This window comes from Uranotaenia lowii, chromosome 3, assembly GCF_029784155.1.
Source record: "Uranotaenia lowii strain MFRU-FL chromosome 3, ASM2978415v1, whole genome shotgun sequence".
Classification (NCBI taxonomy): Eukaryota; Metazoa; Arthropoda; class Insecta; order Diptera; family Culicidae; genus Uranotaenia; species Uranotaenia lowii.
The window spans coordinates 325,610,370-325,624,610 of record NC_073693.1 but is presented as its reverse complement, the minus strand read 5'-3'; the positions used below and the strand labels follow the sequence as shown (position 1 = coordinate 325,624,610).

The window sequence follows — 14,241 nt, the reverse complement described above, 5'->3', positions numbered from 1 at the left end:
TGACAAAAATGACAAAAATGACAAAAATGACAAAAATGACAAAAATGACAAAAATGACAAAAATGACAAAAATGACAAAAATGACAAAAATGACAAAAATGACAAAAATGACAAAAATGACAAAAATGACAAAAATGACAAAAATGACAAAAATGACAAAAATGACAAAAATGACAAAAATGACAAAAATGACAAAAATGACAAAAATGACAAAAATGACAAAAATGACAAAAATGACAAAAATGACAAAAATGACAAAAATGACAAAAATGACAAAAATGACAAAAATGACAAAAATGACAAAAATGACAAAAATGACAAAAATGACAAAAATGACAAAAATGACAAAAATGACAAAAATGACAAAAATGACAAAAATGACAAAAATGACAAAAATGACAAAAATGACAAAAATGACAAAAATGACAAAAATGACAAAAATGACAAAAATGACAAAAATGACAAAAATGACAAAAATGACAAAAATGACAAAAATGACAAAAATGACAAAAATGACAAAAATGACAAAAATGACAAAAATGACAAAAATGACAAAAATGACAAAAATTACAAAAATTACAAAAATTACAAAAATGACAAAAATGACAAAAATGACAAAAATGACAAAAATGACAAAAATGACAAAAATGACAAAAATGACAAAAATGACAAAAATGACAAAAATGACAAAAATGACAAAAATGACAAAAATGACAAAAATGACAAAAATGACAAAAATGACAAAAATGACAAAAATGACAAAAATGACAAAAATGACAAAAATGACAAAAATGACAAAAATGACAAAAATGACAAAAATGACAAAAATGACAAAAATGACAAAAATGACAAAAATGACAAAAATGACAAAAATGACAAAAATGACAAAAATGACAAAAATGACAAAAATGACAAAAATGACAAAAATGACAAAAATGACAAAAATGACAAAAATGACAAAAATGACAAAAATGACAAAAATGACAAAAATGACAAAAATGACAAAAATGACAAAAATGACAAAAATGACAAAAATGACAAAAATGACAAAAATGACAAAAATGACAAAAATGACAAAAATGACAAAAATGACAAAAATGACAAAAATGACAAAAATGACAAAAATGACAAAAATGACAAAAATGACAAAAATGACAAAAATGACAAAAATGACAAAAATGACAAAAATGACAAAAATGACAAAAATGACAAAAATGACAAAAATGACAAAAATGACAAAAATGACAAAAATGACCAAAATGACAAAAATGACAAAAATGACAAAAATGACAAAAATGACAAAAATGACAAAAATGACAAAAATGACAAAAATGACAAAAATGACAAAAATGACAAAAATGACAAAAATGACAAAAATGACAAAAATTACAAAAATTACAAAAATTACAAAAATTACAAAAATTACAAAAATTACAAAAATTACAAAAATTACAAAAATTACAAAAATTACAAAAATTACAAAAATTACAAAAATTACAAAAATTACAAAAATTACAAAAATTACAAAAATTACAAAAATTACAAAAATTACAAAAATTACAAAAATTACAAAAATTACAAAAATTACAAAAATTACAAAAATTACAAAAATTACAAAAATTACAAAAATTACAAAAATTACAAAAATTACAAAAATTACAAAAATTACAAAAATTACAAAAATTACAAAAATTACAAAAATTACAAAAATTACAAAAATTACAAAAATTACAAAAATTACAAAAATTACAAAAATTACAAAAATTACAAAAATTACAAAAATTACAAAAATTACAAAAATTACAAAAATTACAAAAATTACAAAAATTACAAAAATTACAAAAATTACAAAAATTACAAAAATTACAAAAATTACAAAAATTACAAAAATTACAAAAATTACAAAAATTACAAAAATTACAAAAATTACAAAAATTACAAAAATTACAAAAATTACAAAAATTACAAAAATTACAAAAATTACAAAAATTACAAAAATTACAAAAATTACAAAAATTACAAAAATTACAAAAATTACAAAAATTACAAAAATTACAAAAATTACAAAAATTACAAAAATTACAAAAATTACAAAAATTACAAAAATTACAAAAATTACAAAAATTACAAAAATTACAAAAATTACAAAAATTACAAAAATTACAAAAATTACAAAAATTACAAAAATTACAAAAATTACAAAAATTACAAAAATTACAAAAATTACAAAAATTACAAAAATTACAAAAATTACAAAAATTACAAAAATTACAAAAATTACAAAAATTACAAAAATTACAAAAATTACAAAAATTACAAAAATTACAAAAATTACAAAAATTACAAAAATTACAAAAATTACAAAAATTACAAAAATAACAAAAATTACAAAAATTACAAAAATTACAAAAATTACAAAAATGACAAAAATTACAAAAATTACAAAAATTACAAAAATTACAAAAATGACAAAAATTACAAAAATTACAAAAATTACAAAAATTACAAAAATTACAAAAATTACAAAAATTACAAAAATTACAAAAATTACAAAAATTACAAAAATTACAAAAATTACAAAAATTACAAAAATTACAAAAATTACAAAAATTACAAAAATTACAAAAATTACAAAAATTACAAAAATTACAAAAATTACAAAAATTACAAAAATTACAAAAATTACAAAAATTACAAAAATTACAAAAATTACAAAAATTACAAAAATTACAAAAATTACAAAAATTACAAAAATTACAAAAGTTACAAAAATTACAAAAATTACAAAAATTACAAAAACTACAAAAATTACAAAAATTACCAAAATTACAAAAATAACAAAAATAACAAAAATTACAAAAATTACAAAAATTACAAAAATTACAAAAATTACAAAAATTACAAAAATGACAAAAATGACAAAAATGACAAAAATGACAGAAATGACAAAAATGACAAAAATTACAAAAATTACAAAAATTACAAAAATTACAAAAATTACAAAAATTACAAAAATTACAAAAATTACAAAAATTACAAAAATTACAAAAATTACAAAAATTACAAAAATTACAAAAATTACAAAAATTACAAAAATGACAAAAATTACAAAAATTACAAAAATTACAAAAATGACAAAAATGACAAAAATGACAAAAATGACAAAAATGATAAAAATGACAAAAATGACAAAAATGACAAAAATGACAAAAATGACAAAAATGTTATAAATATTACACTTTATAATCTTAAATCTCAAATTTGGAACAAGTTTGCAGAATAAGATCTTAATCGCAAGAATTTAATCTTTCATTTTTGAAAATTTTATTTATAGAATAACCTTATCTCAAGATTCTGATGGGTTTTGCTGATTTGATTTGAACGTAGAATAAGATTGTTTAAAAAATTAAAGGATTTTTTAAATTAAATTTTTCTGTTTTCATTTCAAATAAACTAGATTCACCAGTTTTTTTTAGCCAATTCTGAAATTTCAACCATCGATGAAAGTATGTTTTCTTTTTAATTTCTAAAGGATTCCTCAAACAAATTTTGTTTGAAAATTTTATGATCCTAGGATATTTATTCAAACTATTAATTTTAAAGAACTTATAAATGCATGATCAAATAGTATTAAAAAATTTCATTTTTTTAATTTATGCATTAATTGAGCAAAAACATTAATTAAGCAAAAAATAGGTTACCAATCTCCCCCAGAGCTACTGAACTTATCGAAAATAAAAACTCTGACTAGAGTTGTTAAAAGCAAAATTCAATCCGCAAATTATTTAGTAGCTATATTATTAACCTCAATCTACTAGTTTAGAAAAATTCCAAGGTAGATATTAAATTGTATTTCATTTCATCAATTATGCCTTGGTATGTCCTTTATCGACAGCAAAATACATATTCCTCTCATGGCAATTGGCAAGTACCATAAAGATCTGTGATAAAAAATCCAAATTAAGAAAATATGTAAATTCCATGGAGACACACATATAAAAGTGTAAGAGTAAAATTCAAAACCTAACAACTGATTTTCTTCAGAACCACAATTCAGTGTCTCTTATTTGCTTGAAATTATATGCTTAAATCAAGATTAGAGAAAAAAAAACTTCAAATGAAATTTTTATACAAAATTGAGAAACTTGAGATTTGTTAGAAAATTGTTGGTGCCTATATTTATTCAAACATATTCATCTGACATTGTAAGATGTTGCAAAAGTGCACAAATTTTTTAATTGAACCTAATTTCAAAAGTTTTCACGACAACAAAAGCTGCTAGAATATAAAATATTGCAGACTTAGAATCAGCGCCCTAAAATTAGTTGAATAAGCTCTTTAGTGTTTTACAAAACGGAAAAAAATGTAAATTTTGTTAGCTTGTGCTATTTATTGTAGGGTACGCATTCCAAACTTCCCGGAACTTTTGGACATGCCCGGGTCATCGAAGTGAAGTGAACAAGTGAAGCAAACTACGGGGTGGCCTTATTGACAGAATATTGTAAAAAAACTATTTTCTCGATTTATTCCTATTATAAAAAAAAAAAAAAAAACAAAACAGAAAGCTCAAATTGGGGTAAATTTTATGAGCTAGCTTTTTTGCAATTTTGAATATTTTGATGACAGATTTGATCGCAGCTGATATGGTGTTTTTTTTCATTTTCTTCTGGATTTTTTTTTGAAAAATCGTTGGATCATGCATATATTTTTTTCGGATTCCTGGAATTTTTACTGTAGGGTAGAAGCCTCTTTGATTTGAACAAGAACGAAATTATTCGAGTTTTTTTTTCATTTTTTCCATGACTGTCACAATCTCGATGCAAGTTGTGACATTCATCCCAAATGTTATTTGACATTTTCTCGAGGGATTTCCTGAGCGATGACATTCACTAAATCCAAAAATGACATGACTGCGACGGTCTTTTTCGTACTGATGAATGTCGCTCTAGGCTTCGGAAAAATGTCAAATGACATTCGAACAGTTATCATCCCTGATTTCCACCGTCTACAGTTTGACTTTTGTCATTTTGTCAACTGTTTGAATTTCCGAGTTTATTTATCAATTTGTTCATTAAAATGCTTTAAGCTTTATTTATTTCCCCCTTCTGGATTCTGGAAAAATCAAACGAGGGGTGACAAAAGAAGAATTTGAAATTTGTTCCGGCTTAATTTGACAAGCAATTTGTTCTGGCGCAGTGCAGAATCCATCTTCGGTCACTGTAAGCCTACTGAAAGGACAGGCAGGCATGCATTTTCTCCATGGAGAATCTCCGCGGTGCGGGTTTTCTTAATCCCCGCGGAGATTCTCTGAACTTCACCACGGAAATGTTTAACTAAAACCACTGAAGAGAATTTTGGAATTCAACACCAACGAGAGTGAGAATGAGAGCTCTTATGTCCCCTCACATTCACCACCGAGAACACCGATCGATCCATTTATTGAACACGAAAACATTGCAGGTGACTGCATACATTAAGGGGTATTTCGTGTGCTAGTATACTTGAAGGGGCAATTCCAATTGGACTGGCAACAAAGAAAAAGTTTGTTTATCTGAAAAAGAAATGTTTACTTATCCGTTGCTGTCATATCATATTTAAGATCTCTATAAATGAAAAATGTTTATTTAGTGAAAACCTATTTTTTAATCATAACAACTTTTTTTAAAGTTCGGGCTGAGTGTTTAAGATATGTAGTTTTTGATGCACGTTCAATAAAGATTTAAGTAAAAAAAAAGATTTCATATTCATCAGATAACAAAATTTTTAAACCTTATTATACAGGGCGTCTGTAAATTGGTTTGAAAGGGAAAAATGGCACTGAGTGGTAAAAATTCGAGAAATAATGTGATGTTTTTGAGCGAAGTGATTTTTTGAATTAAAAACAAATGTTTTTGGAGGTTTTTTCACATCAACCAAAATAAATCGATCAACTGATGCATCACTCAAAACGATCAATTGATGAACACCTGTAAAAATCACTAAGGAATGGTTACCGTCTTATAGCACATTACTTTAAACTTTCAACTGCCACTCTATGGTGCTCTACGGTGTAAACATTTATGCTCGAATGTGAGGATCTGGTGGCGGTGCGAGTTTGAGTTAGTGTTATGGCACTCGAGAACATCGAAAGCAGATAGAGAGTGGTGAAAAACTAACAATCTCTCCGGAGAGTTTGTGGCAATAATAGTGCGGTGTTGAAATTCTCCGGCTCCGTAAAAACCCCACGGTGAAAAGCATCCCTGAGGACAGGTTTGGTATTATTTCACTACAAGGTATATTAATTCACGAAGAGATTATTTCGACTTCTTGCTGAAAGATCTGAACCCACCATACGCTACGGATCTCCTCCTATATAGAAATACTGGGTCAGTAAAAAAACGCATCTCCTACAACAGTGGTTTTCAAAGTAGTTCTAGAACGACCTAAGAGGTCGAAGTATGTAGAAGAGGCCATACAGAACCTTAGAGCTCTGGAGTTAAGGCCAAAGTACGCGCATGTGGTGGATCCTAGCCACCTTTATTCCATTGGGAAAAATCTGAATTTTTGCTTAATGTAAACGCGATACTCTTGAGTAAATTTATGAACTTATCAACGATGCTTAATTTTTGACACACTCACAACATTTAACATACGTAGTTCTTTCAGAACGTCCTAGTTTCACAAGATCTCTGAAATGATTCTTTTTTCAAATTTCGACGGAGTATGTCGAAATACAGTTTTTTCTTCGCATAACTCTAACAACTGGGACTTGACTATTTCTGCAAAAATATAAGAATCGACCAACTTATCAGGAAACGATCTTTCAATTAAAACCACCAAGTAACCGTATGGATTATACGTATAAGGTCATGTATTTGAGTAAAACAGAACTACCACTTCAACCATTCCGAACGTGCCGGAGCAGTTTAGACGCGACCGCCTTTCTTGGGACTAAAAGGTTTCCTCACGTTGGCCATAAACAGCGGAATCTGACTAGTTTTGTCCACCAGCATCAGCATGAACGGATGGTTGGCAACAAAGTGAATATCTTCGTACGGGTTCAGGCTGAGCGGAATGATCGTCACCCTGGTTGCAGCCGTTGCAGTTGTACCTTGTTCATCGACGCTCAGGAACGAGTCCTGCTTCACATCACCTACCTTGGCCGGTGTTTTGGACATCTTGGACAGGGCATTTGAATCGTCGAAGATCTTGTTGACGCCGAGCTGTTGGAGAAGAAGTCAGTTGGTTATGGAGTTCTTCTAGTGGTAAAATAGTATAAATACCTTCTTAAGAGGTTCCACAAGTGAAACTGTATCCTTGATAGTGAATTTGGGAAGTTTCAAATGGATTCTGACCGGGTTGAAATCCCTGGAGATTGTCTTGAACACCGACTGGAGATGCTCGCCGGTCAGCTGCGGAATGTATTCATCGAGGGCGAACTTTTTTTTCGGTAAGAACACAATCATCGACAGCTGATCACCTTCGTAGGGCAGCTCGACCCAGCGGAAGCCGTTTTCTTCGTCGGACTCCGGATCGAAGGTGATATCGCCGAAACGTAGTTTGTTAACCTGTCCCATCATGTGGGCTGCCATTCTATTTCCGGGCTGTGATTCGAAATCACCTCGCTTGTCGGTTATAGATTCGTTGAATTTGTACCGCCACGTTCCTTTGAAGTAGATGGCGTTCAGTAGCATCATCATCGTATCAGGGGCGAGGTTTTCTAAGGGATTCAAGAGAAAATTAGAGTTGCAAGCAGGTTAAAATATGATGCATTAAGGTAGGTTAGGGTGGCAATGGATGTAAGGAAAAAACATTCATCTTCGAGTTTCACAGTATACCGTCGATTGGTACAAAAAAAAAACAAAAATGACAAAAATGACAAAAATGACAAAAATGACAAAAATGACAAAAATGACAAAAATGACAAAAATGACAAAAATGACAAAAATGACAAAAATGACAAAAATGACAAAAATGACAAAAATGACAAAAATGACAAAAATGACAAAAATGACAAAAATGACAAAAATGACAAAAATGACAAAAATGACAAAAATGACAAAAATGACAAAAATGACAAAAATGACAAAAATGACAAAAATGACAAAAATGACAAAAATGACAAAAATGACAAAAATGACAAAAATGACAAAAATGACAAAAATGACAAAAATGACAAAAATGACAAAAATGACAAAAATGACAAAAATGACAAAAATGACAAAAATGACAAAAATGACAAAAATGACAAAAATGACAAAAATGACAAAAATGACAAAAATGACAAAAATGACAAAAATGACAAAAATGACAAAAATGACAAAAATGACAAAAATGACAAAAATGACAAAAATGACAAAAATGACAAAAATGACAAAAATGACAAAAATGACAAAAATGACAAAAATGACAAAAATGACAAAAATGACAAAAATGACAAAAATGACAAAAATGACAAAAATGACAAAAATGACAAAAATGACAAAAATGACAAAAATGACAAAAATGACAAAAATGACAAAAATGACAAAAATGACAAAAATGACAAAAATGACAAAAATGACAAAAATGACAAAAATGACAAAAATGACAAAAATGACAAAAATGACAAAAATGACAAAAATGACAAAAATGACAAAAATGACAAAAATGACAAAAATGACAAAAATGACAAAAATGACAAAAATGACAAAAATGACAAAAATGACAAAAATGACAAAAATGACAAAAATGACAAAAATGACAAAAATGACAAAAATGACAAAAATGACAAAAATGACAAAAATGACAAAAATGACAAAAATGACAAAAATGACAAAAATGACAAAAATGACAAAAATGACAAAAATGACAAAAATGACAAAAATAACAAAAATAACAAAAATGACAAAAATGACAAAAATGACAAAAATGACAAAAATGACAAAAATGACAAAAATGACAAAAATGACAAAAATGACAAAAATGACAAAAATGACAAAAATGACAAAAATGACAAAAATGACAAAAATTTCAAAATTATAATTTTGAAACTTTTCAATCAATACCTTAAAATATAGTAACATTTGTGATTGGTTTGCGATAGGTTTCGAAATTTTCGAGCACTTATTCAACTTGTTGGTCCAATGCTTAAATTTGTTGATTTTAGTTGAGAAATAATTCTATGTTAAATATTTATAAAATGAAGACTGTTTTTTTCGTTATTTAAGTTCAAGCCATGAAATTTAATGTTTGATTGAGATAGGGAATAATATTAGGGTTTTATTAACTAATTTTATTAGTTAGGAGAGTAGAAGAATAGGCTTGATAGTCAAAAGTTTCTCCCGACTCAACAAGACTCAACCCTTAAAAGCAAAATTCTTTTGCTAGAACGCAAAACTGATCTCGGTCCTAAAACACAAGATAACACTTTTATCACTTTTCTATCTTTGCCAATGTATCCATTTATGTTGGCGACGTGGAATTCGAATCTACTGAGCCACGCCTGTGATCGTGAAATTCGAAATGTATTTATTTTTATAACGATATTTTCCAAATAACGAAAACATTTTGTAAAATAATTTAAACTTGTTTTGGTAAATTCATACGGAAGAAAAATGTTGATGAAGCATACCGGATTTAGTGTTTAAAGGTGGATGTAAGAAGTCACTCAAGCTAAGCTAAGCTCAATATAAAAAAATATATGGTCCGTTTTCGAATTTCGACACGACCCAACATGATTAAAAATTGTTATATTTGAACGACAACTTGTCAGTGTTGGAGGTAGGCATGGGGTAAGTGTAGCAACCATATATGTTACCAGCGTCCTAGTTGACGATTACAAAATGTTTTCGAAGATAAAGTTTGCATGCAACTACGCCAATTCCAAAAACGAAAACGCTATACTTGAGGTGTTGGACATTTGAGTGTAAAGAAGCGCATATGTTCAAGCTAATCATCTTGATATGAAATCTGGTTGAAAGCTTAGAAAGTTCATGAAAGAGTTTGATGAATTCGTGAGTTGAAGTTGAGGTCCTCAGTGCCAAAGGTGTATAAGTGCAAAAATAATAGATTTTGGAATAATACCGCCAAAAAATTCTCCATTCTCCATTTTTTTGTTTTTCAGATTTTCAGTCGCTTGAAATTAAAAACATACAAATTTTTTAAAAATAAGAAATTGACAAACACTACATCTTAAAAGCGTGTTTTCTCGAAATAAGTTTTCATGTACGCTATTAGCTCCAAGGGCCTTAATTACGAACTCGATGGTTGATGAACATACTTCAACATAAAAGAAGGACAGCATTTTGCTAGGATCAGTAATGGACCGGATTCTTTGTTAACCATAAATTGAACATTTCAACTTACGTTCACTGACGATTTGCTTGATGTTTCCTCGGGTTTGATGATTCACCCAGTCGTTGATTCGCTTAACCGCCAGTTGAGTTTCGTTGAAGCTCACCTCCTCCAGCTTCATTTCGTTGTTTTTGCGCGCAACGTTGAAGTCAGACGTCAGCTGCATGCTGGGCGATTTGAACATCACCGATGCAATGTCCAGCTTGTTGTAGCTGTCATCCTTGCTGGCAGCGCCCTTCAGCGCATCCACCAGCGATTTCATTTCACGCGAGTTGAGTCGAACGCCACGGATCAGCTCCAGCCTGGCGTCCTCGGAACATCCGTCGATAAGCTGAGCCAGCAGTATCTGAGGCGAAAGCGGACTGATCACAAAGTTCTTCGTCGGATCCCTAGGATCTGCCTGCCGGAACAGATCTAGCGCGAATTGCATCGCTTTGCCGGTCGGATTGCTGTCGCGTTCGTGGTCGACATCGTATTTGCATTTCTGAGCGTTGCCGAAGTAATATGGCGTGCTGTCTTTGCACAGCTTCAGGTTCGGATTGCTGCCCAAGAACTCTTGCAGTTCCTTATCGCAAGGGGTGTCGATATTTAGTTGCTCACACACGCATCCGAATGGATTGTTGTTTCTAAACTCGCAACTTCGTTCATCGTAGAACTGTTCGGAAGCTTTTTGAGGACTGCGATTCTTGAAGTTATTCCTTTGAGCAGAACCGAGTGCAATGAAAGCTGGTAATGAGTAAAAAAAATTGTTTTAGTGTATTTTATGAAATTGTGTGCAGCTGTAAATGAAGTGTAAAATTTTCGGAACATATAGAATCAAAATGTTCAAAGTCCCTGTTTTCCGTCAAGTTTTAACGGCTTGTTTAAATACCAGCATTCGAAATTTTTAACAGGTTTCTGGATTTTTTTTCTATTCGAGCTTGTACATCTGCACATCTGTGGTTAATCCACGTTAATCTATCGATCCTTGTTACTGAAAATGGTTTGAAAGGCAGTTGTCAAAAGTTACAGCTAAGAGAAGTTTAAAAACATGAGAAAACTGAAAATAGGCGATGGAAGCGAAAATTTATTCTTTCTCTCGTTAAGAAAAATTCGTAAGATCTGTCAAAAGTTGGGTGAAATTTTTAGCTGCACCCCGCTTGCACTAGTGGTAAATTCTCACTCAAATTCGGCACCGCTTTCATCGGCTATGGACTTATTTAAAAAAAAAGATCAATTTGGTAGCCTCAGAAATCCTTGATCAATGTGTTTTTCTTTCTAAAAAACGATTGGCAGTTGGGTCAAAGAGTTACCACCATTCCGGATTGATTTTCATGAAATAAAATCTTAATGAAAGGGGAATTGAAACATAAACCCCGTCTTAAGGCGGGGTTGGGAAAGTACGACAAAACAAATCGAAAAATATGCACAATATTTTCAGCGAAAACGAAAATTTGATTTCCAGATGGTTAAATTTCCTGCGCCAAAAGTAAGCTGAAACAATTATTGGCTTTGAAACTGCCATGAAACTGCCTAATTTAGGAAACTCCGTCTATAGACGGGGTTGGGCTTTAGAAGATTAGGATCTTTTTAAATGTGAAATTCTGAGTCTGATTTGATTTTATTATCTATCAGATTAAAATATGAATAAAAAAAATCAGATCATTGATAGCACAACTTAGATAAAAGTAGTTTTTGACGTGGAAATTTCCAGAGATACCGAATTTTCTATTTAAAAGTCTGGAAAAACACCTTATGTTTGAACTATTCGGAAAACAAAACCGCTGACGTAAATCTGCCAAGGACCATGGCCTAGAGGCTAGCCACACAGCAAACATTATTTCCTGTAAAATTACGCAAATGTCTTGTAACAAAAAGGAGCAGGACATTTACTGTAATTTTACAGGTCGAAAAACAAATTACGTGACATTTAATTTTCAGTGTACAACTTTTTACAGGACATTTGCTATAATAATATATGAATCTTCGTTAACTTTCAAGGAAAACAATTTAAAATTACAGGTTTTGTTAATTACAGGTTTATTTATTTTAAAGGTTGTAGTTTCAGTTACACATAATAGTCAAAAAATTTTTCTGTGTAGCATTTTAAAATTCTAGCCATCATATTCTTGAAAGATGTATGCCCTGAGATCCTACGTGTGTTTGTTCGTTTAAAAAAAAACAATCACAATTCATGAACGAAACTCTTTCCATGACTCATCACGACCGACTACACAGAAATTTTATTTTTTATTTTTTTTTCCTTTTTTATAGGAATTTAACTCATTAAGGTCATTCCTCCTCGAGAAAAAATTTTGACTATTACGTGTCACTGAAAACCTTTAAAGTAAATCACCTGTAATAACCAAAACCTGTAATTTTAAATTGTTTTCCTTGAAAGTTTACGAAGATACATTCATTTTTACAGTAAATGTACTGTAAAAAAGTTGTACACTAAAAATTAAATGTCACGTAATCATGTTTTCGACTTGTAAAATTACGGTAAATGTCCTGCTCCTTTTTGTTACAGGAAATACAACCCTGGTTCCAATTGTCTCGCAACTAATACCAAGCGTGTTTGTCAAACGCATCGAACTACTGCGAGCGAACCGTACATTCTGTAGTCATTGAAATGCAGATCGATGCTAATGCGGTTGGGAAATCCAAAGTCGTCAACTCACAATAACAGAACTGGACAACTTCTCCCGGTTGTTCTCGCTTGGCCAGAGCTTGGTTGATAACCTAAACCGGCAGCAGAACCTAGTAGGTAGGATTTGGAAGTAGGTATTTGTGTTGATCTTCCACAGACAAAAGGTCAACCAAAACAATGTTGATAACCGCGAACGACGACGACGACTTGGTGGGATTCCCCCTGCCGTGGCTAAAGGAGGGTTTTTGCGTTGCCCCGGAACCGGGGAGATTCTAACTAGAGAGAGCAGAGAATTCAGCAAACCACTGCTGTCTGTCTGTCTCCGTATTGATCGTATCATTGTTCTCAGCTAGGGTTTTCCTGCTTTGACGTTACTCGGCGTAGGCACTTAGCACAGATTTTAATAAAGTCTCTTGAATTTGCAAGTTTACATAAACTTTCAACAGCACTTTTAGAAGTGATCAATACAATCTCAAATTTAAAAGTGTGATCAAGTTGTTGGTAGATATTACTTCAAAGTATGAAACTTATCTTTTTTCACATCACTTGACAAGGCAGATGACATCACCCCCAAAAACTTACCACACAGCACTATGAACAGCTTCATGTTAATCCGATCCAGGATCGTCTTACTAACGAAAACGGCTTGTTTTTCGGTTATCAGCACATGAATGATCTAAGCTAACTTTTGAAAAACACTACAAGTAGAAGCAAGCGGTTGCTTTGATTATTTTTATTCCGAATATTTTAGAGAGCTTTTGTAGTGTGAACCGATCGTGAGCTCCGTCCGTCGCTTACTGAGTATTTGATCGATGCTCAGCCCCATCAGCAGAATGCTGGGGGCAGCTCCAACGCGAAGATCGACGATGAGAAACGCTAGGGCGTGCTGAAACACATATTCGTTAGATCAAATCATTTTAGGTATATACATATAATTCGTTTTTATATTCAAAAATAAAATAACGTTTTCTTTGGCCTTCGGTTCAGAAGTTATTACCATGCATTACTTAATAGAATAAGAGAATCCAGATTTCATTTATGTTTAACTTAATACATTTGTACCGCTTTTGAGGCCGTCCCAATGTCTCTCTTATCAGCTGTTGCGGGAAAACCCAAGTATGATTTTGGCGGGCTTCAGAGAAACGGGAAAAAAACATTGACCCGAAAAAATGGAGTAGGGTAAATGTACCCGACCTTGGCACTCAAGGCATGGATTACCCTTTTTTCAACATTCCAACCTTCCTGTTGAGTGCACCATAGAACATCCTTTGAAGAATTTACTTGCTAACTTGCTTAGA

General features: G+C 30.9%; 1 protein-coding gene across 1 annotated transcript; it reads right to left on the bottom strand.

Moving 5' to 3' along the window:
* Window positions 1-6,828: 6,828 nt before the first annotated feature.
* LOC129752318 (leukocyte elastase inhibitor-like) lies at window positions 6,829-13,760 on the bottom strand. The gene is made up of 4 exons (XM_055748105.1): window positions 13,526-13,760; window positions 10,327-11,040; window positions 7,263-7,699; window positions 6,829-7,202 (listed from the first exon to the last, which is right to left on the bottom strand). Exons 1-4 carry the CDS (start codon window positions 13,548-13,550, stop codon window positions 6,906-6,908), a joined length of 1,473 nt encoding a protein of 490 aa, XP_055604080.1. The 5' UTR covers window positions 13,551-13,760; the 3' UTR covers window positions 6,829-6,905.
* Between the last annotated feature and the right edge of the window lie 481 nt (window positions 13,761-14,241).